This window comes from Lissotriton vulgaris, chromosome 10, assembly GCF_964263255.1.
Source record: "Lissotriton vulgaris chromosome 10, aLisVul1.2, whole genome shotgun sequence".
NCBI classification, from domain to species: domain Eukaryota; kingdom Metazoa; phylum Chordata; class Amphibia; order Caudata; family Salamandridae; genus Lissotriton; species Lissotriton vulgaris.
The window spans coordinates 59,549,187-59,573,174 of NC_141698.1; the positions used below are offsets into that span (position 1 = coordinate 59,549,187).

Consider the following 23,988-nt stretch of genomic DNA (forward strand, 5'->3'; position numbering starts at 1 on the left):
CTGCAGAGTCTGCACAGCAGCATATGTCCATAAGAGGTGGCTAGTGTGTCAATGATGCAGATGTCTGAAAGACAGTGCTCAAAGCAGTCTGACCATCCGTAGGCTGTTGCCTGGCCAGAACATTGACAAAATAGTGTTTAGAAAACATGTGTGGAGTTGACCAAGCAGCCAACTTACAAATGTCGGCTAGGGAGCTATTTGCATTTTTAGAAAGGCCTTAGTTGCAGCCGGCTTCTGGGTACTCCAAGTGTGAAAAGGAAGGTTCTCTTGGCTTTAAAATAGCAAGTCTGGATACACTTGACAGTTAACTTGGCAATGCTTGCCTTAGATAAATGTAGGCCCTTTGGGTGTTTTGGAAAGGCTACAAACGGCTGCTGTACTTGGCAAAAAGACTGTTATGTATATGTAATACATAATTGTGCATATGCCATTTCCGGTGTGGGGCACTTTCTCTGTTACAGAGTCTGGTTGGGGAAAAACAGAAGCAAGAAGGAACAAGATAGACAAGAAGACACTGAATAAGGAGCCGGTCAATGAGAGTGACAAAGTCAAACACCAGCAAGCAAAAGGTGGGCCATTAGCCATCTCAAAGTTAAAGGTCAGCCCACAATAGGAGATACCTAAAAATTAAAGGCAACTTTAGCTTTCTCCCTAGTTCAGATTTTATAACAATATCTGACCGAATCAGCCAGTAACCTTCCTAAAGTATTACTAAAGTTGTATCTCATGCTAGAGGACCACAAAAGCACCTGTGCATTGCTGGCACAGCTCAAGCATCCTGGAGTCAAATGTTTAAATGTCAAACCTCAAGGATATCAACATGAACATATCATTTAAAGCTGCTCAGTCCAATATTTCAGGGATATTATTTTAAACTTCATAGGTTAGTGTGTGTTTTGGGAGAACATGCAACTTAATTTGTCCTCAATATTTTAGATGCCCTTGTGTGATGAATACAAGCCAGCCAAAAGGACTGCAACATTTCAACAGCTTAATAGAATTTAAAATGAGAATAGAATATCGCTTCACCTAAATCAAGACACTTGTTTTTGGACAAGGCTACGCAACATTTGCAGTCATGATGCTGAACTTAAAGGGGACTTACTGAACTACTGCTTCTGGTTTCTCAATGTGTGCTGATCCCGCAAGCGTTGGTACAGTTAATAGTAATGATGTTGAGACATCCGCATTTGTAACACTGTCCTGCGGCAGTTCAGGTAGTTCTACTTTGATGGCAGGTAAAGGTGTGGAAACTGATGGCAGTACTGGATCAGCAGCAAGCGAGGTAGTGGAGGAGACAGGAGCCATGAGAGGGTCCAGTTGCCTGGATGCGGTCGGTCTTGATACTGGTGGCATATTACGTTGTAGTGACTGCCGGGGTGGCTGCTTGGGGGGTGGTACCTGTTGCTTTCGCAATCTTTTAGAGTATCCAGTTTCATTTTTGAAATTGTTAACTGCCTAGAAAATACAAAAAAGTTTCAACACTGTCAGTATCTCTTTAGAATTCCAGACGCTGCTAAATAGAGGGCTAAACCGAAAAGAGAAATTTAATCTAAATTCACATGCTTATTTGTAAGACTAATTTTGCACCTTGAACTTTAGACTTGCTTGTTTTGAATTATCACATCCATCTTTGCATTCAATGGGTTTAAAAAAATTGTTCCCCAATGGTAAGGCAACAACCCCCACCAATATGGTCTGATCGAATTTTTACATGTAGCTAGCTCATCCGTTGCATTTTTTTTGCTCTAGTCATGGTGCTGTGTAGGAAACTTTAGAGTGATGGTGATCGAGAAAGTGTAGGAAGCTGGCTCTGTATCTACTATACCAAAGAGAGGTATAGTGTGCACAGAGCCTGGTGGAACCTCAAAGGCAGCCAGAGGTAAAGTTAGATAGCACCTCACTCTCTATTTGTGGTAGTGTGGTCGAGCAGTAAGGACAGTGTTCAGCATTTGTTGTACACACGCAGTCAGCAAATTGGATTTGTAATAGTATATGTCTTAGGGCCGCTGAGGGTGTAACAAGAGTGCATCCTTGACCATGGGGACCCCTGAGTCATACCCAAGAATGCCAGCTCCCACGACAAAGTACTAACCTTTAAACCGATAATACTATTTTCCTCAATAAGATATCGGACTGTTTTTCTATAAAAAGTTTCCAAGTGTGGAGTTGGAAAACCTAAAGAATTTTTTTAGAATGGTCATAACCAACAAAAACGCTTTTACGCGCCTGTTTACAGGAAAAGTCCCAGTGTAGTATTCAGGTATACTACACTGTGTAAGAAAAGTAATCTGAAAGTAATGTACTGGTAATTTTACTAAAAAGCCCATTCAAAGTATATGTACTGTATTTACAAAGCATTGCATTTCTCAGTAACAATACTGCAAGTCAAAACAAAGTGCAAATACAATTACAATACAAACTATTACAACTGTAAATTTACTGCAGAGTATTTATCAGTTACCTGTGCCAGGCTTACTTGGTTCGAAGAAATGATATTTTATTACAAACACAATTGGTCTGAAGTTCAGTCTTGGAGTGTGTGAATCCATTTGCTGACTGAGTGTGTACAACAAATACTTAACACTGTCCTCTGATGAAGCCTTCCTGCTCAACCACACTACCACAAATAGAGTGAGGTGCGATCTACTTTATCTCGGTCTACCTTTTGGGTTCCAATGGACTGTGCACACCTTTCTTTGGTATAGTATATACAGAGCCAGCATCCTACATCCGTGACAAACACTAGATGGCTAGTGTGTGCACAGCATATGACCCACAGTGACATGTTTCACATGTATGGGTTATCTGAAGCTTGGATGGAAGGAGGCTCCTCTGCAGTGTTCTGCAAAGTCCAGGAAAACTGGATTATTGTGATCCACTTGCAAGAATGGACCTCTGGACATATGGTTATGAGCCCTTGAATTAAAGGTCCCATAGGCAATCCTGGGTGTAAACCAACATTCCAAGTGGCGAAGAATACATCAAAGTCTCAAACTCAACGCCTAAAGTCTTGAAATTCACAGTGAATGCAGGAAGTAAGCTCTGTGACCCTGAAGAGGTGTCAGCGTGGAGGGAGATTAAAATAAGTTACTTACCTGTAACTGTAGTTCTCCAGTATTGGTATCTTTTATAGATTCACATGCTCAAATCATTCCCCGAAGTGGGAGTCCTACTGTATTACATCAAAGCAACCATATGAATAGCATAGGCTACAATAGCACTAGGCCATGAATTTAATAGCCTATGATTTTTTTTTTTTTGAACAGGACCAAACTTAGTCATCAATCAAGCAGGCGACAGCACTCGCTAGAAGCTTCCTCACAGATTTCCTTCAGATTTTCAAGCACAAGTGGGAATAATTTTAACCCCTGGCCTAAACAAAAGAATAAGGAGAGCCTCTAGGGGAGGGCAGGTCGCATGCAAATCTATTTAAGATACCAATACTGGAGAACTACAATTAGAGGTAAGTAACCTATTTTCTTCTCCAGTATTGAATCTTTCTTAGATTCACATGCTTAAATCAGAATAGTTATTGCAAACATAGCCAATAGGTGCAACAACAATGAAAGAAATAACCATAGCGGATGGTGGGATAGTAAAGCATAATGGAAAGAGGCTTACCTTTCTGAAACAGATTCCACAACATCGCTTGTCAGACGGCTTTTTTTGCTTTTTCTGAAGCATTCAGGCAATAATGTTGGGTAAAGGTATGCCTGGTGGACCATGTGGCCTGCAGCGTTATGGAAGAAATTAATGGCTGTTGCATTCAATCTTGCAAGGAAATATTTAGAGACCTATAGCCATTTACTCATATTGTCATAGGCAATAAACAATTGATCAGATTTCCGAAAATGTTATGTTCTGTGTAAATGAAATTTAATGCACCTTTTAACATCCAAAGTATGTAGGCATTTCTCAGCAGTAGTTTGTGGATTTGGAAAAAAGTTCCTCAGAACAATAGGCTTGTTGAGATGGAAATCTGGAGGGGCTTTTGGTGTAAATTTAGGGTTAGTTCTTGGTCTTTTTTGGATTGCATGAATGGTTGCCTGACTGTGAATGCGAGGGATTCACTAACTCTTCTTGCAGAAGTTAGTGCCAGTAACAGAGCAGTCTTTTATGACAGAAATTTCTGCTGTGTTTTATGGATTGGTTCGAACTGGCTTTTCATTACCAGACTTAATATCACGTTTAGATGCCAAGATAGAGGGGGTTGTTTCACAGGCGGAAAAGCTCCAAATAGCCCATTGAGGAATTGTTTAATTAATCTCGCCGACCATAGAGATGAATTCCTTAATCTCCTGAAGGGAGAAATTGCTGCTAGGTGCACTTTTATTGATGACTAAGCAAGACCAGTTTTGGCTAACTGAAGATAAGGCAAAATCTGCACTGCTATCGCAAGTATTGTATGTAATTCTTTTTCTTAATGCCACATACAGAACCGTTTTCACTTAAACTAGTATGACTTATTCATGGATTTTGCATGTGCTTCAGAAGGAATATGCTACTTACCAGTATGCATCTGTTCTTGGCATAGAGGGCTGCAGAGTGGTACATTATGAATAGATGGCCATCTGGTGTTGGGCTCGGATGATTGCACTTTGTTTTTGAGAGTCTTTTGTAGCTTGGTGACTCCTCCTTTGGTTGGTAGTGCGCATGGGCATCGGCTCCATCCTTAGATTGTTTTGCCATAGTAGGGTTAGATGGAGTAGTATGATAGAATACAGATAGAGATGCCCATGTAAGTGTATCTAAATAAGATTGTTGGAACAGACACAGGTTTCCGGGGAGGCTGGGAGGGCATGTACCACTCTGCAGCCCTCTATGCCAAGAACAGATGCATACTGGTAAGTAGCATATTCCGTTCGAGGCATATGGGCTGCAGATGGTACATTATGAATAGACTATACAGCAGTTCTCTCCCTAGCGGTGGTCGCCTGTGTCTGTTGCAACTGTCTGAAATAAAGTCTTTAATACAGCTTGTCCCACTCTAGCTTGTTGTGTTGTGTGCACATCTACACAATAGTGCTTTGTGAAGGTGTGCGGTGTAACCCAGGTAGCTGCTCTGCATATGTCATCTAGTGGAATGTTTCCCAAAAATGCCATAGATGCTCCTAGCTTACGTGTAGAGTGAGCTCTAGGAGGAACAGTTAATGTCCTCTTTGCTTTTAAGTAGCATATTTGAATACATTTTACAATCCATCTGGCAATGCCCGCTTTAGAGATGGGATTGCCCTTATGTGTAGGAGAAAACGCAACAAATAGCTGTTTTGTCTTTCTGAAAGTTTGTGTTCTTTCTATATAATACAATATTGCCCATCTGACATCCAATGTATGTAGGGCCCTTTCCGCTACTGTCTGTGGTTTTGGAAAGAAGACCGGTAGTTTTACTGACTGATTGATGTGGAATGCAGAAATTACTTTTGGTAAGAATTTCGGGTTTGTTCTAAGAACCACTTTGTTTTGGTGTAACTGCATGAATGGTTCTTGAATCGTAAAAGCTTGTAACTCACTTACTCTTCTGAGTGACGTGATAGCTATGAGGAAGGCCACCTTCCATGTGAGGAATTGTATTTAACACCTATGCATAGGTTCAAAGGGTGGTCCCATTAGTCTGGTAAGTACTATGTTGAGATTCCAGACTGGGGAAGGTGGCCGTCTTGGTGGAATGACTCTCTTGAGTCCCTCCATGAAAGCTTTAATTGCTGGTACTTTAAACAGGGAAAGATGTTGCCTGTTTTGTAGGTACGCCGCTATAGCTGCGAGATGAACCCTGATAGAGGTATATGCTAAGTTACATTGCTGCAAGTGTAGTAAATAGCAAATGATCTGTTTAGTGGATGCGTCCAGAGGGTTGATGTGATTACTGTTACAGTGTACAGCAAACCTCTTCCATTTTGCTGCATAGCATGCTCTGGTGGTAGGACGTCTTGCTTGTTTAATGATTTCCATACATTCTGGTGGTAAATCTAAATATCCAAACTATGACCTCAGGAGCCAGATCGCTAAGTTCAATTGTTTGGGATCTGGGTGCATTATTTCTCCATGGTTCTGTGTAAGGTGCATGGGTAATAATCTTAGCTTTTGATGTGGCACCTGTGAGAGTTGTAGTAGCGTGGTGAACCACGGCTGTCTTGCCCACGTGGGTGCCACTAGTATCATTGTCATTGAATGCTGTTGCAGTTTCCGAACCACTAACGGAATTAGTGGGAGAGGGGGAGAAGCGTAAGCAAATCTGTTGGACCAATTTATCCATAGTGCATTGCCCTGGGACCGGTGGTGTGGGTACCTGGATGCAAAGTTTTGGCATTTTGCGTTCTGATTGGCAAACAGATCTATCTCTGGTTGCCCCCATCTTTGGAAGAATGGCTGCAGTATCTGGTCGTGCAGCTCCCATTCGTGTACTTGTTCTGACTCTCTGCTTAGGATGTCTGCTATCTGATTTTGAACTCCTGGTAGGTGTTCTGCTAACAGATAGATCTTTTGAGGAATGGCCCATCTCCAAATGTCCTGTGCTAGTTTGGATAGTTGGAGAGAGTGTGTCCCCCCCTGTTTTTGAATATAATACATTGCAGTCATGTCTGTTCTGATCAGGACTGCCTTGTTGGTTATTTGCATTTGGAAAGCTTTTAGTGCTAGAAATACTGCTAATAGTTCCAAGTAGTTGATGTGCAGTTTCTTTTGCTGCACACTCCACTTCCCCTGCACTGTGTATTTGTCCATATGCGCTCCCCATCCGGAGAGCGATGCGTCCGCTGTCAGTATCACTTGTGGAATCGGTTCTAGGAACGACCGTCCCTTGGAAATGTTTGTGGTGTTCCACCACTTCAGAGAGCGATGCGTACGGTAGTCTACCAACACCAGATCTGTAATCTGACCTTGAGCCTGATTCCACTGTGTCGCTAGACACTCCTGTAGTGGACGCATTTGTAGTCTGGCATGTGGTATTAGCAGTATGCAGGAGGACATCATGCCTAACAGCTGCATAAACACTCGTGCTGGTAGTGAGTGTTGTGGTTGAAATCTTTGTATTAACTTGACCATTGTCTGTATCCTGATTGGATTGGGGTATGCTATGGCTCTTTCTGTGTTTATAGTAGCCCCCAGGTATTGTTGAATTTTGTTTGGTTGCAGGTGTGATTTTTTGTAGTTCACCGTAAACCCTAGGTGGTGCAGCAATTGAATGGTCTTCTGTGTGTTGTGAAGGCACTCTTCTTGTGACTTGGGCTTGATTAACCAATCGTCCAAGTAAGGGAAGACATGTATTTGTTGTCTTCTTAGGTGTGCTGCCACCACAGCTAGGCATTTTGTGAACACTCTTGGTGCCGTTGTGACCCCGAACGGAAGGACTTTGAATTGATTATGTTGTCCTTCCACTACAAACCGTAGGTATTTCCTGTGGGCTTTGTGAATTGGGATATGAAAGTAAGCGTCTTTTAGATCCAGTGTAGAAAGAAAGTCCCCTTTCTTCAGTAAAGGAAGTACCTGTTGGAGCGTGACCATGTGGAAATGTTCCGAATTTATGTATGCATTGAGAGGTCTGAGGTCGAAGATTGGTCTTAGAGACCCGTCTTTTTTGGGGATTAGGAAGTATAGAGAGTATACTCCTGTCCCTTGTTGATGTTTTGGAACCTTCTCTATGGCATGCTTTTGTAGCAGTGATAGTACTTCTTCTTTTAACAATGTCAGATGATCTTGACTCATTGGACGCTGTTTGGGGGGGGATGTTTGGTGGGGTAGCTGTGAGTTCTAGGCAATAACCATGTTGGATAATTTGTCTCACCCACTTGTCTGATGCGATGTTTTCCCAGACAGGTAGGAACTGTGATAGACGTCCCCCGACCGGTGTTATGTGGTCTGGGGGAAGTTGTATTAAGTCACTGTTTTGGGGTTGGGGAGTTGCGGTTGTTGTTTCCGCGGCCTCTACCCTTGCTGTTACCTCTGTAACTACCTCTTGAATTACCTTTGGGTGACGTAGGTGTAAAAGAGGTGGATTGCTGATTTGTTCCTGTATTTTTTGAGCCTCCTCTATAGGTGGATCTACGAAAGGAACCCCTTTGTGTTGGCTGTTGTAATGCTCCCATTGACTTAGCCGTTTCTGTATCCTTCTTCATCTTTTCTAAGGTCTCATCTGTGCTTGAGCCAAAAAGTGTTTTCTGATCAAAGGGTTGGTTCAATAAGGATGTTTGTACCTCTTGTTTGAACCCTGACACTCTAAGCCATGCATGTCTCCTTAACATGATACTGGTGTTGATGGATCTTGCTGCAGGGTCTGCCGCGTCCAGGGCGCACTTAATGGAAGTGTTAGTTATAATCTTTCCTTCCTGTATTAGCTGATCTGCCCTCTTCTGATGTTCTTTAGGGAGATGTGTGATGAGTTTTTCTAACTCATCATAATGTGCCCCGTCATATCGTGCAAGTAGCGCTTGTGTATTGGCTATTCGCCAGCTATTTGCCGCTTGTGATGCTACTCTTTTGCCTGATGCATCTATTAATTTTGACTCCTTATCCGGTGGAGGGGCTTCTCCTGTGGATAATTAGTTCGCTCTTTTGCGAGCGTTTGATACTACCAGCGAGTCTAGAGGTACCTGTCCTTTGATAAATATTGGGTCCTTTGGAGCTGCCCTATATTTTCTATCAATTTTTGGGTTTAATACCCTAGCTCTTACTGGGTCTTTGAATATGTCCGCTGTGTGACTGAGAAGACCCTTCAGCATAGGTAGAGTACCTGATGTTCTTTGTGTATTAGGTAGTGTCTCTAATAGGAAATCCTCTACTTGAGGTTCTGTATGTAGGTCTACCTTATGATATTTTGCTGCCCTATTAATGAGCTGTACAAACCCTGTATCATCATCAGGTGGTGAAGGCTTTGAGGGATATAACTCTGGGTCATTGTCATCATCTGACCCTGCGTTATAATTTTCCCATGGGTCATCCTCATCTGGGATAGTGTCATCATCCTCATGAGGTTCTCCCTCCCCTGTATCACTGTCTACATCTGACTGAGGTGTAGATGGTCTTGGAGTAGAAGGTGGAGGAATATTTGGCATAGTGTGAGGAATAGGAGAAGAGGGTGTGCCTCTAGGTCGAGGAGAAGTAGGAGGAGTTGTATTTGTCCCCATTGTTCTCTTTTTAGAAGGAAAAGGTTTGTCTTCTAGCTGTTCATTCTTCCTCTTCTTTGTCACTACTTTGCCAGTTTGTGGATCAATAAACAAAATCTTTTGTTTCGGATCTGTGTGTTGTTCCTGTATCGGTACCGAAGCTTTTGGTTCCGAAAGGTGTCTGCTTTCGATCGTCAATGTTCGGTGTTTTCGGCACCGAAGATTTGCTCGATTCAGATTTTTTCAGTGTCGAGTGAGTTTTCGACGTCGAAGCATGTTTCGGTTTCGACATGGAATGCTTCGATGCCAAGCTTTCTCTTGCATGCAACTTCGGTGTCGAAGTCAATGTCGACCGTCTCTCGGATCCGACATGGTGGGAGGCCGAGGGAAACTTTTTTATGCGGTTTGACCGGGCTCGAAGGCGGGGTCGTTACCGCACGGGGTCGGTTTTTTGGTAAGGGGACGTCGTCACTCACGGTTTGTTGCACGTCGAGTTCCTCGACATCCGACTCGTCCCCTTCTGACCCCGACTGTTCTTCATGATCCTCTTATTCATCGAGGTGCTGGTCTTCGAACAGCTCCGGGATCGCCTCCGACAGCATTCTGGAAACCTCGTGTCTTCTAGCTCGACGGTTTCTAATCGTCGACTTGGAGGAGAATGCTTCGCAGTCCCTGGATTCGTGTTCAGGAGACCGGCAGAGATTGCACACCTCGTGTAGGTCCTTGTGTGGGAACTTAGCACCACACTCTGGACATTTCTTAAATGGAGTCCTTTCCATGGACTCCGGGCTTGACCACGTCGAGAAGGGCCTCCTGTTCGTCGACGTAGCTCAAATCTTTTCTTTGATGTTGGCGTCGAAACGCTTCGGAATGTAAATGAAATCGCGTTCGATAACAATACAGTCGAATTGGAAATGGAATACGCGCCGAAAATTCACTTCTTTTCGAAGTTGATCTGGAGCGCTTCAATCCTCATCTGAACCCGATGGCGGAAAAAAACAATCTAAGGATGGAGCCGATGTCCATGCGCACTACCATCCAAAGGAGGAGTCACCAAGCTACAAAAGACTCTCCAAGAGAAAAACAAAGTGCAATCATCCGAGCCCAACACCAGATGGCGATCTATTCATAATGTACCATCTGCAGCCCATATGCCTTGAACACACACTGCCACATGACTTAAGCACTGGCGTTGCCAATAGGTCTCGCAGTAGGAAAGTTGGAGCTATTAGTTTTGTAAATGACATTTTATATTTATATATTGTTATTGGCATTGTCAATAATATATAAATATAAAATGTCATTTACAAAGCCAATTGCTCCAACTTTCCAAATGCGAAACCTATTGGCAACGCCAGTGCTTGTTTTTAAAGGACGCATTTGCAATGCATTAGGTTGCGCATTTGGGAGAGTTTAATCTATTGGCATTGTAAATGACAATGCCTTTTATTTAATTGTTTAAAAAAAAGTCATAAATAAGAGGCATTGCCATTTACAATGCCAATATCTCTAAGTACCATAAATGTGAGACCTGTTGTATTGAAAATGTTTGTTAGATGGAGCCACTAGCATGCTTACCGTAAAGGCACCAATGAAAGCTAGAATGAAGGCTACCTTAAAAGGCTCATAAATGCACTGTGGGCATATTTCAAATGCTCGGCATCCCCATCGGCCCACTCTTGCAGTTGCGTCACCCTTTGCACCTCACCCCTCTCCTGTGTGCTCGTGGGGGCAGGTGCGTCACATTCTGTCCATTGTTTGTGTCCCCTCCCTAGGATCTTTGTTCCAGGGCGTTGGCACCATTTACTGCGCCGGCCCCTTCAGCCCCCTTCGGGTTCAGGCCTCTGCTATGAGTGCAACAAAACTGCGGAAAGCTGGTGCGGTGGTTTACAGACTAGCTCTGAGGCACTGCTGCCCCCTAGGTAGGGCGGCTATTGAAGAAGAGTAAAAGTATTGGGAAGTCTTGTATGCTCGGATGTGTGGGGAAAACCAACACGCTGCTCTTGGCCTGCAAGGGGGAGGAGCTTGTATTCCGGTGCCGCAATCAAAGCTGTCCAGATTTACCAGGAGGGCACAGATGGCGTCCTCATCTGCCCCACAAATATGCAGTGTAATATAGGCTGTGGCGGTCAGAAGTGCAGAGGTGACGCCCGCCTGTAAGAGTTACCCCAAAGCCATGCGGTCCGGCCCGGTTGTCAGCACAAATGAGCTGCCTAAGCACATGACACATCAACTCTGGGACAGCCACCGTATCAGCACGGGGCATTGATTGATGTTGCCTTGGGATGGGACACAATTAGCCGGGTGGCAGGTGAGGAGTGTGTTCGGGCACGGTTTAAGTTGTCTCTCGAAAACCTCATTGCGAGCCATTTAGTATTCATTTCATTTCAAAGTGCTTTATTTCGAGTATTACTCATAAAAGCAGACAAACATACATATAATAAAAAACAATTAAAGTTACAGCGTCATGTTAGACTTAAGCACGCAGTTAATAAAAAACACAGTACATAGGAAGAGAATTATCAAAAGCAGGATTGATATGAAAAAGTGCCAAAATAGTGATCATAGATGAACAATTTTTTTTAAAAAAAAAGATAATATATCATAAAATTTCTAGCCGATGATACATTAGAATTAAATATGTTATAGAAGATAAAAGATAGATACAAGTCTAGCAGTCTCTGACCAAATAATCATTTTTTCCAGAGAATAGACTATGGCCTAGCAGTCTCTGGATATATCATAAATTATTACAGAGAATAGACGTGTACTAACAATTCCTGTAAACAACAGAATGAGTTATTGCCCTCTAATCGCTCTCTGTCTTATAACCCAAGCCCACCCCAGGTACTTTGCAACGGCAATAATATTCCAGTTAGCAGATGTAGTTCTTAAAATCCGCAATGCTACCATGCTATTTTTTGTACCTAGGTTCCTACACATTGGAGCCAACCAAACTCTCCTAGGAATAGAGTACCTTGAACAAGAGAACAGAAAGTGACCAAGAGTCTCATTACCTACCCCACATGCAGGACATGTTGACTCGCCCCCTGCTTTCCATTTAGATGTTACGTTGGATAAAGGCAAAGAACCAACCCTCAGTTGGAAAAGCAGTTTCCTGTCCATGGGCTTTAATATGTAATCCCAGTACATTTCATAAATTGGGTACAACTTGGTCTCTAAGTAGCTGGTGGTCATAGACCCACTATTTAAACTAAGCATACTTTTATTAACGACATGTTCCCAGTAGATACTTTTTATAGTGGATTTGGAAGGGAATAGGGCCCCAGCTGGGTCAACCCAAAGAGCGTTAAGTCCTATATCGAACAAGGCGGTCTTCAATGATTTAAACCATTTAATTTTGTTGTAGCAGTCAATTGTGACAACGTCTTTAAACCCATTTGCATAGTGAGAGAGCTCTGGCGTGGTCCAAAGCCTACGCCAATATAAAATCGGGCGTAGTTTAGCCTTATCAGAAATTGCTCTCCTACCTAATTCATATCTTAGAGGCAATTGCGGGCTGCTCTGAGGGACGCCTATCAGATTCCTATAAAATTTGTTTTCTGAGGTTTGGAGCTCCTGAAGGTTTTCATACCCCCATAGTTCCGCACCATACAGGGCAGACCCTATTGCTTTTGCCTCCTAGATTATCAGAGGTGGTTTGATGGGCTTAGTGAACGATTTCCTTTGCTCTTTAATGATTGTGCCAGCTATTTGCTTGTACCTTAATGTAGCGATATTAAGGTGAGACCGCCACCTGTTATCGTTGGAAATATGTATCCCTAGGTAGGTGAAGGATTTAACAACCTCCAGGGTACGACCACCCAACGAGATATTAGATTTAAAATTTCTGTGAGGATTGAAGGCCATGAGTTTTGTCTTGGACCCATTTACCTCCAGTCCGTGGGCTACACAGAAATCATCGAATATTGCCAATGCTTTTTGCAACCCAGCTGGTGTTTTTGATAAAATTAAAGTATCATCGGCGAACATTAAAATTGGAACTTTTTCACCTGCAAGAGAAGGAGCATCCACTGCCTGGGACTGCATTAAAGAAACCACACCGTTAATAAAAAGAGTGAACAGAGTAGGCGCCATTGAACAACCCTGCCTAACCCCACGCTCAACTGGGAATTCAACGGTGTCATTACCATACCCACCCCAGCGAATTTTGGCATAATTGCCCTCATGCAACCGCATGATTAAGGACAACAATTCCCCGGGGACCCCAAGTGTCACAAGAACTTCCCACAGTTTTGTCCTTGGAACCAGGTCGAAGGCAGCCCGCAAATCATCAAATGCTGCATACAGGCTGCCTCCGCCTAGCACCACGGTCCTCCACTGAATCAGCTGAAGACGGAAGACTTGGTCCACAGTGCTGGTTGCCCTGCGAAAGCCAGCCTGGTAGGGGGATAAGATGTTATTATCCTCAACCCAATCAAGCAGCCTATTAACAATTACACGACCAACTATCTTTTGAACAGTATCGATCAAACTAATCGGACGGTAATTGCTAGGCAGAGCGCGATCCCCTTTCTTGTATATCGGGATGATAACGGCACCCCTCCATGTTACAGGGATATCTGCACCTCTGGCAATGTGATTGATTAACAGATGAATGTATTTAGACCACCTTGCAGTATCGTTTAAAAAGACGTCTGCAGGTACACCGTCAATGCCAGGAGCACGACCATGATGGACAGTTTTGAGTGCCATTATTATTTCGTGCTGCGTAAAGGTGTCAGCTTCCGTCGTGGCATGGGGTTCACATACGCTATCCGTAGCCAGGTCGCTCGAAGCATATTGTTCACTAAAAAATTTAACCCAGGCATCCTGGGGGACGTTATTTGTGGAGGCGTCTTCAATCCTGTCGTGGCCCCATTTAACTATATGCCAAAATAACCTAGAGTTATTTTGGTCACTGGCACTCTAACATATTCCAGTGGGCTTCATCCCAATCTTTTTTAGCCTTAACTATGGAGGATTTATATTGTGCCCTAGCCATCCTGGTGGCCTCCTTGTTTTTATTTTTAATTGCGGCCCATAAACGGGCCCTGGCCCCCTTACAGTCTTGGTTATACCATTTGGCTGGCCTAAGTTTCCCTGGCTTTTTGTTATTAATCGGTTTTAAAAAGTGGCATTGTATTTCTTTTAGTATTATAAGTCTGATTAATGCCACTTAATAAAAATTTGCTAACAGTTGTTGTTTGTGATGACTGATTTCCGGAGCAAATGGCCCTATCACCTGGGCATTCATGCTTGGCTAGCAGAGACACGAGGCGAGCCCAGCATGTGAAACCCGGTAAGGATAAGCTGTTCCTAAAATACACAGGAGGCGGGGCTACGGGAGGAGGAATCATGTTGTGATGTGCGGTATTACTGAGCAGAATGTGAGAACATGCACAGACAGCATCAATTCCCCCAAAAGAGTTCCAAAAAGCTTCATTAAGTGCAAAAGACAATTTTGTGGTGAATGGGGTGAAAGATAGTAAAGCAAAGGCTGGTATTGAGCACGGAGGTAAGGCAAGGCAGAGAAGGGGAGGGGGGGAGGAGAAATGCAACACGGCGGGCATGGGAGGGGGCCGAGCGGCAATGAGGGTGATAGTAAAGCAAAGGCTGGTATTGAGCACGGAGGGAAGGCAAGGCAGAGAAGGGGAGGGGGGAGGAGAAATCCGACACAGCGGGCATGGGAGGGGACCGAGCGGCAATGAGGGTGTGAAGCAGCAGGGGCCTGGGGGAAGCTGGCTGGGGAGGGGGGAGGAGAAATGAACAGATGTCCGTGAGGTGTGGGAGGAGTGCCTGATGCCGGATGGGGGCGGGAGAGCCTGGGAATGCGAAGGGCTGGGCTTGCATGCGATGCGCGTGCTGAACAGATGTCCGTGAGGTGTGGGAGGAGTGCCTGATGCCGGATGGGGGCGGGAGAGCCTGGGAATGCGAGAGGCTGGGCTTGCGTGCGATGCACATGCATGTTTGCTCACGTGATACACGTGAACTGCAAGAAAACCGCGGGGCTGAAAGCCCTTGGTTTGACTTGTATTTTGCCGACATGAATTCTCGCTCCGCTCAATGCGCTTGCGCGCATTGATAGGTCGCAAGACCTAAAAAGACAATGAGGGTCTGAAGATTCAGACATCTACCTTTTGAATGCAAAAAGACGGTCAGTTGCTTTGCAATGTCAAAATCAGGCAGCAAAAAACAGTGTGCTGTCCGGTAGATACACAAATATGAACTGCCTAAAGTTGTTAAATTATCATTTTTAACCAAAAACCTGTTTTATATTTTGAAACTGGAGAAGGAAGGGCCAGACAATGCATTTCTAAAGGAAAAAGGTTAAGAACGGTATTTTCAAATGTGAAACAATACCTGTCGTAAGAACTTGTTGGCTATTAAAGCATCTGGAGAAACATCAGTCTGATGGCAGGTTGGGCACATATGATCCTCCGATTCTAGCAGTGATGATCTAATACCTGGGGGACAACAAAGCTGTAGGTTAGGGACCGATTGAAATAACATTGGAATGAGCCACAAATATATATGCATAAGACAGCCTGAAAACAAACATTCTGATGTACTGGCAGAGTTTCCTATATACACTGAACAACCCATGATTATTAGCTTTCAACAGAAGGAAAATGCTACTTACCAGTATGCATCTGTTCTTGGCATGTAGAGCTGTAGAGTTACACACTGTGCATAGATGGCCACCTGGTGTTGGGCCCGGATGTTTGCAGTTTGTTTTTGTTCTAGAAAGTCTGTGGAAGTCACAGGATAGGTGACTCCTCCTTTGGATCATACTGCGCATGGGCATCGGCTCCATCCCCAGATTGTTTTTCGCCACTAGGGAAGTGATGGAGTTTTTCAAGAAAAGTAAGGATGTCTATGTAATTTGTATCTCATTAAGAGACTACTGGAACAGATAAAATGAGCCGGGGAGGCGGGTGGGTGTAACTCTGCAGCTCTACATGCCAAGAACAGATGCATACTGGTAAGTTGCATTTTCCGTTCGAGGCATATGAGCTGCAGATTACACACTGTGCATAGATTGTATAGCAGTACCCACATTTAGCGGCGACCACCAGTATCCGTTGCAGTGGTTTAAAACAGGGTTTTTAGTACAGCTTGGCCCACAGTTGCTTGTTGTTTAGCTTGCACATCTACACAATAGTGTTTTGTGAATGTGTGCGGTGTAGACTATGTAGCTGCTTTGCACATGTCGTCTAGGGGAATGTTCCCTAAAAATGCCATTGAAGACCCTATTTTCCTCGTAGAATGGGCTTTAGGAGGAATAGATAACGTACGTTTAGCTTTGTGGTAATAAATTTGTATGCATTTGACAATCCACCTAGCTATCCCAGATTTTGATATACGGTTACCCTTATGTGGTGGTGAAAAAGACACAAACAGTTGTTTTGTTTTACGAAATGTTTGTGTTCTTTCAATGTAGTAAAGCAATGCTCTTGACATTCATGGTGGGAAGACCTCTTTCTGCGACTGTGGCTGCAAGAAAAAAATAGGCAGCTCAGACTGATTTAGATGGAAGGGTGAAATGACTTTTGGAAGGAATTTAGGATTAGTACGGAGAACCACTTTATTATGGTGCATTTGGAGAAAGGGTTCTTGAATGGTGAATGCGTGTAGTTTACTTACAATTCTGAGAGAAGTAATAGCTACTAGGAAAGCTACTTTATAAATTAGGAATTGCAATTCACATTTATGTAACGGTATAAAGGGAGGTCCCATTAACCGTGTGAGAACAATCTTTAAGTTCCACACCGGTGAAGGTTGTGTTCTGGGAGGGATTATTCCTTTGAGTCCTTCCATAAAAGCCTTTATGGCAGGCACTCTAAAAAGAGATAGATGTTGTCTATTTTGTAGGTATGCTGCAATGGCAGCAAGGTGCAGTCTGATAGACGTGTACGCTAAATTACACTTTTGAAGGTGTAATAGGTATCCTATGATGTGTTGAATAGACACATCTAATGGATTGATGTGGTCGTTTTGACAGTATATTACAAACCGTTTCCACTTAGCTGCATAACTTGCTCTAGTGGTGGGACGTCTAGCTTCCTTAATAACGTTCATGCAGTCTGAAGGGAGGTTAATGTAACCAAACTATGACTTCTGATCCCTCCATGATTCTGCGTTAATAAGCGTGGAGATGGGCATAGTTTCTGGTGTGGTACCACAGAAAGTTGCAGCAGCGTGGTGTACCACGGTTGTCTGGCCCAAGTTGGAGCAACTAGAATGAGTCTTAGGGAATGTTGCTGTAGTTTGCGTACTACTAACGGAAGTAGTGGGAGAGGCGGTAAAGCGTACACAAATTTTCCGGACCAGTTCATCCAGATCGCATTGCCTTTGGACAGCGGGTGTGGATATCTGGCGGCGAAGCTTGGGCATTTTGCGTTTTCATGGGTAGCGAAGAGGTCTATCTGAGGTTGTCCCCACAGTTGAAAGAATGGTTGAAGAACTTGTGGATGAAGTTCCCATTCGTGGATCTGCTGTGTCTGTCGACTTAGCAGATCTGCTATGGTGTTTTGTACTCCTGGAACATGCTGGGCTAAGAGAAAGAGCTTTAGTATGTAGCCCATCTCCATAACTCCTGCGCTAACAGAGCTGTCGAGTGTGTTCCCCCTTGTTTGTTTATGTAGTACATGGCTGTCATATTGTCTGTGCGGACTAAGACAGCTTTGCCTGAATACTTTCTTTTGGAATGCTTTTAGGGCTAGAAATACAGCTAGTAACTCCAGGTGGTTGATGGGGAGTGACTTTAATTGTGGTGTCCACCTGCCTTGCATGGTGTGATGCAGTAGGTGAGCTCCCCAGCGATGCGTCCGCCGTTATGACTATTTGAGGATCTGGCTCTAGGGACGGTCAGCCTTTTGAAAGGTTTTTGGTGCTCCACCATTGCAGAGTGACGAGTCAGACTGTCTACCAACACTAGGTCTGTTATTTGACAGTGAGCCTGGTTCCATTGGCGTGTTAAGCACTCTTGAAGTGGACGCATTTGTGGTCTTGCGTGAGGTACTATGAATATGCAAGATGCCATCATTCCTATGAGCTGCATGAACACTCGAGTTGGAAGAGAGTGTTGCAGTTTGAATTTTGTTAGGAGAGTTTGTACACTTTGTTATCCTCGCTGGAGAGGGATAGGCTAGTGCTAATTCGGTGTTTATTGTAGCACCAAGATATTGTTGTACATGGGACGGTTGCAGATGTGACTTGGTGTGATTTACTGTGAATCCCAAGTCGTGGAGTAGTTGAATTGTGGCGCGAGTGTTGTACACTGGCTGTATGAGCTGGCCTTTATGAGCCAGTCGTCTAGATATGGGAAGACGTGAATATGCTGTCTTAGGTGTGCTGCTACTACCGCTAGGCATTTGGTAAACACTTTGGTGCTGTTGTGACTCTGAATGGGAGTACTTTGAATTGGTAGTGCTGACCGTCTAGTACAAATCTGAGATATTTTCTGTGCGCTGTGTGGATAGGAATGTGGAAGTAGGCGTCCTTGAGATCTATAGTGGCAAGGAAGTAGTTTTGTAAAAGGAGTGGAAGGACCTGCTGGAGTGTAACCATATGAAAGTGGTCTGATTATATGTACAGGTTTAGGGGTATGAAGTCTAGAATAGGCCTCAGAGATCTGTCGTCCTTTGGAATTAAAAAATACAGAGAGTATACTCCTTTGTTTTGCTAATGCAGTGGAACTATTTCTATTGCATTTTTCTGCAGGAGGGATATAACCTCCTGTCTGAGCAGTATCAAATATTCTTGTGACATTGGACGCTGTTTGGGTGGTATGTTTGGGGGGGTAGATGTTCGTTCGAGACAGTAACCTAACTGAATTATTTGTTGCACCCACCTGTCTGATGGGATGTTTTTACAGGCTGGCAGGTATTGTTGTAGCCTTCCCCCACCAGGAGTGGAATGCGGCGGGGAAGGGGAGGGAAGTCATTGGGCAGGTGTGCAGGTAGAGCTGGAGTTGTTCTTTTTACCTTTGCCTTTATTGTTGTTACCTCTGTAACCGCCTCTTTGGTAGCCCCTACTATAGGTGGATTGTGTGGGGGCTTTGTAAGAAGTAGAGGGTGTGTCTGAAGAGTATCTCCTGGGGACACCCCTGTAAGATGAGCAGTGAAATGAGCATCTGGGAGCCTGCGACTCCAAGGCTCCCATAGATTTGGCTGGATCTGTATCCTTTTTCATCTTTAAAGGGATACGTCCACATTAGGTCCGAATAAGTGTCGCTCAAAGGGCTGGTTAAGCATGGCACTTTGAACTTCAGGTTTGATCCCTGAAATGCGCAGCCATGCCTGTCTACGCAACAGAACACTGGTATTAATTGCTCTGGAGGCAGTGTCTGCTATATCTAGTGCACAACGAATAGAGGTGTTTGTGATATTTTTACCCTCTTGTATAAACTCATTTGCCCTGTTTTTATACTTATCGGGGAGGTGCTGCATTAATGCTTCTAATTTATCGTTATGTGCCCTGTCGTATCTTGCCAATAATGCCTGTGTATTGGCAATTTGCTCTTTGCGTGCAATAGAGACCACAAGAGAGTCTAATGGTGCTGGGCCTTCAATATATGCTGGATCTGAAGGGGCAGCTTTATATTTTTTCTCTATTCGTGGGTTGATGACCCGAGTTCTAACTGGGTCTTTGAAGACTTCTGGAGCATGCTTAATAACTCCCTTAAGCATGGGTAAAATTGACGCAGACCTTTGTGCTAGACAAAGGTATCCATTAGGAAGTCTTCTACAGGGTCAGTATGTAGGTCAACCCCATGGTATTGTGCAGCCCTATGTACTAGTTGATTAAATCCCACAGTGTCTTCTGGTGGGGAAGGCCTAGAGGGATATATGTTGTCTTGAGGGACGTTAGGGACGTCTGGAGTGTTATAATCATTCCAAGGGTCAGGTGAGCCCAGAGGAATAGACTGATCTGGTGGCTCACTGTCTGCACCACCCCCTGTGTCATCAGAGCTATCATCCCTGTTATCATCTGCTATGGGAGAAGGTGTAGAGGAGTGCTGTGGTAGGCGGAGGAGACGGTGATGGTATATGTGGAGGAGGAGGGAGGAGGAGGAGAAGGAATCCTTAGAGGAGAGGTAGTGATGTCCTTTGGATGAGGTGTAGGTGTGTCCAGTGGTCGATTTTTTTTAACTAAGATTTAGTCGACCAGTGTTTGAATCCTTAACCAAAGTCTTTTGTGCAGGGTCTGGATGAAATACGTCCTCTGCGGGAGGCAGATCCTTTGGCGAGGAGGGCTTTTTTGGCACCGAGCTGTGAGCTTCTTTTGGCTTTGAAGCTTGTTGTTTGGCAGTGTCTTTAGCTGGGGAAGTACACCTTTTTCGACTCCGATGAATTTGTTCGGTTCCGATGGGTTTTTCGGATCTGATGGGTTATTCGACTCTGAAGCGGGTTTGCTTGGGCCAGAGTGAGGTTTTGGTGCAGAGGAGCTAACACTAGGCTTCGTGCCGATTGTTGTGATGCAGTTGTGGAAGCCGATGACTATCTTTTTCAGTGCCGGTAGATGTGCGCCGGCACCGTGTGCAGGCTGACTTGGGCCAGTCGCCTGAAGGCTTAGTGGGCCTCTTAGCCGAGCTCGAAGGCGGGGAATTGGAAGCATTGTCTCGGACGGCACCCATGCCCGCGGGCGTGACCGAAGCCTTTTTATAAAGTGCCCAGGAAGGGTCGGGGTCAATGTTCTTACTTACAACCCTCTGTGCTGGAGTGATGACTTCGGAATCTTCGGCCTCAGAGTTGCTGTTGACGCCATGTTGTTGGTCTGCGACGACGACGCCCTCTTGGGAGATGTCGTCTAGAATCGGAGCTGATGAACGAGCCATTGTTCTCCGCGCTCTTCGGTCCTCGATCGTCCTTTTGGAGCGGAAAGAGGCACAAGCGGAACGGTCTTTGACCTCGTGCTCTGGTGAGAGACAAAGGTTACACACATAATGTAGGTCTGTGCGTGGAAACTTCGACCTACATAGAGGACACTTTTTAAATGGCGTCCTTTCCATGAGCTGGAAGTTGAGGCCTAGGTAGGCCGGAAGGCCTTCGTCGACAACCGGAATCAAAGACTTCGGAGTTGAAGAGTTGCGTTGACTGAAAAACGCGTTCGAAAATATACCGTCGAAGCTGGTGAGGATTGCACGCCGAAGGAAATCGGTTCCAACACGGAGCGCTGGAAACACATCCGAGCACGGTGGCGGAAAAAAACAATCTGGGGATGGAGCCGATGCCCATGCGCAGTATGATCCAAAGGAGGAGTCACCTATCCTGTGACTTCCAAAGACTTTCTAGAACAAAAACAAACTGCAAACATCCGGGCCCAACACTAGGTGGCCATCTATGCAGTGTGTATTCTGCAGCTCATATGCCTCTAACACAACTATATTATGCCCCAATCAACTGCATTTGGCTCTTACATTCATCACAATAGCTGTTTCCACAACAAGGGATGACAACAGCATCATTCATTATATCTTTGCAGATAAGACATAACAGCTCGTCAGGAATTGGATCATCATCATCTGAGGAGGAGGAAGGATCTTCCGGTAGAAATGGTGGCTTTTCTTTCTTCCCCATTGCATAAGCCTCTCTAAAAATCAAATAGTGGACACAGTTAAGACAAAGGTTAACTAATATAAGGCTACACCAAGCAGCAGCAGTAGTTTTCATAAAGTGTAGTTTCCAATAATAGAAAATCCCAATATTGCATTTTTAGGAAATCATTAGACAATATGTTCTACACAGAAAGTTCGGAAAAAAAGTAGACAGGGGTTCTGTAGTTATGTTTTAGCTGCACTTTCCACACACAAAGCAAATTTCTAGATTGCTATTAACTTTAAATCCATTTGAATAATCGGTGCACAATTTAACAAACCTCTGGCAAAACTGGTTACGGGTTAGCATGACACTTTGTTGCAAGTTAAGGAGGGCGGGGGGGGGGGGGGATAATTGCCCCAAAAACATCCTTTTCCCATTTAAATTCCCTTACAAACTTTTGCTTTCGAATACAGCAAAAAAAGAACTGTTTAACAGATTAACATTAAATTGGTTTTAAAAGTAGGACTTTACTCTGACAGCATGCACTTCAGGTCTCGCCTACCAGATAGTGCAAGTTGTATGCTTCCAAAAAGACCTACTGTCAGCTTAAATTGGGCTTAGTGCTCATCCTTTGGTTTGCACTGTTTGGCTTCATTGTCAATAACATGCTTGCTTTTTGTTAGGTTTTGTGGTCTTTCCTTCCTCCTCTAGTTTTGTCCCACCCCTGGAGCATGGTTTCATTACTTGTGTCCTTCCACTGCTTACTATTCAGGTGCCTTTTTTTATTTGTTGTGAGTAAGCTCTCCATGCAAGTGCACATGCTTTTCATTCACCTCACTTGTGTACTTTCCTTCTAAAACCGTCATGCTGCCTGTTGCTCTCTCACATGTTTCTCCCAGGCACCTCTCCATGTTGCGCTTGCCCTAGTATGCTTTTCCATCCACAGTATTGAGCTTCTCCCCTGAGCTCTATGTTGCTCTCACTCATATTCTGTACTATTGATAGCCCACTGTGTTGATTTCGTCACCCTGTAGGAAGCTGGCACTGTATATACCATACCAAAATGAGGTATAGTGTACAGAGAGTCCAGTGGAACCCCAAAGGTAGACAGGGGTTAAAGTAGATACCACCTTACTCTCTGTAGTAGTGTGAGTGAGCAGTAAGGCTGTATTAGAGGGTAGTGTAACGCATTTGTTGTTAACACTCAGGCATGCAAATGATGTCACACACTTAAAGACTGAACTCAGACCAATTTGTTTGATTAAAATGTTTTTATTTCGTTCTTTTCTTTCTCGAACCAAGCCAAGCCTGGTGCAGGTAAGTGAAATAATACTTTGCAAATTCTTATGCAGTTATTTACAGGTTAAGGCAGGTTCAAATGCAGTTAGTTGAATTACAGGTAAGTCAACAATTTGAAATTACTTTTCAGTTACTGTACAGATTACTGTGCACGTTACTGTTTAGACTACTGTTTAAGTGACTTTTGCTAATCAGTGTGATATGAATAGATATCACACTTAGACATCTCCTAGATTAAAGAGAAGTAATTCACTTTTAGCACATTTGCAGTTTTTAAAGTTTCCATACAAACCAACTCCACATTTAAAAGAATTTAAGAAAAGCAGTCAAGACAATCCTATGGGAGGAAATGGAGTTATCGGTAAGTAGTTATTTGTGAGAGTTTGTATTCTGGCGTAAGAACCAGGGGTAAACAAGCATTTGATAAACCAGTAGGTCTGAAATTGATGGCCAGTCTTTTGGTTTTGTCAAAAGATCGTTATAGCAGTCCCTAGTGGGTTCACCATACATAGACAGGACAGAGTAGGCCAGCGGGGAGGTGGGGTAGCAATTATTGTCAGGGACTACCTCCCAATCAGGACCACACCGATACCATCCACATGTTGCGAAGCCCTACTATTTAGTATTAAGCTCACACCCCTCTTCAATTTTAAAGGCGTACTGGTATACCGCCCACCTGGAGCACGTGCCCTATTTTTATTCAGCCTAGGGTCTATATTGGAATCCATAGCCCTTGAAGATCACTTTGCAGTGTTAGGCGATTTTAATTTCCACCTTGAATCAAGTAGTGACACAGACACTGCATGCCTCTTAGCGGATATGGAAACACTAGGTCTGTATCAACGTATTTCTGCTCCTACCCAGGACGCTGGTCACACTCTTGACGGCATTTTTACTAATATTGAGTCGCTACATATTTCAGATGTCCTCCCCCTGGCATGGACCGATCACCACGCCATTTTAAGTCATTTAGCTATCCCCGATGCCTCTAAGAGGAGGGCTGTTAACAATAGCCCCAAACAGGTGAGAGCATGGAAGGACAT

At 44.1% G+C, this 23,988-nt stretch overlaps 1 protein-coding gene across 4 annotated transcripts in view; it reads right to left on the minus strand.

Annotated features, from left to right (window-relative positions):
- The window catches only part of RBBP6 (RB binding protein 6, ubiquitin ligase), a 334,867-nt gene that overhangs the window by 190,898 nt on the left and 119,981 nt on the right, over nucleotides 1–23,988 (minus strand). For all 4 annotated transcript variants that reach the window (XM_086940457.1, XM_086940459.1, XM_086940458.1 and 1 more), the window contains exons 8-10: nucleotides 21,526–21,698; nucleotides 15,465–15,568; nucleotides 1,106–1,458 (exon numbers count right to left, since the gene is read on the minus strand). In XM_086940457.1, the coding sequence (XP_086796583.1) occupies nucleotides 1,106–1,458; nucleotides 15,465–15,568; nucleotides 21,526–21,698 (630 nt within the window). The remainder of the gene's footprint in view (nucleotides 1–1,105; nucleotides 1,459–15,464; nucleotides 15,569–21,525; nucleotides 21,699–23,988) is intronic.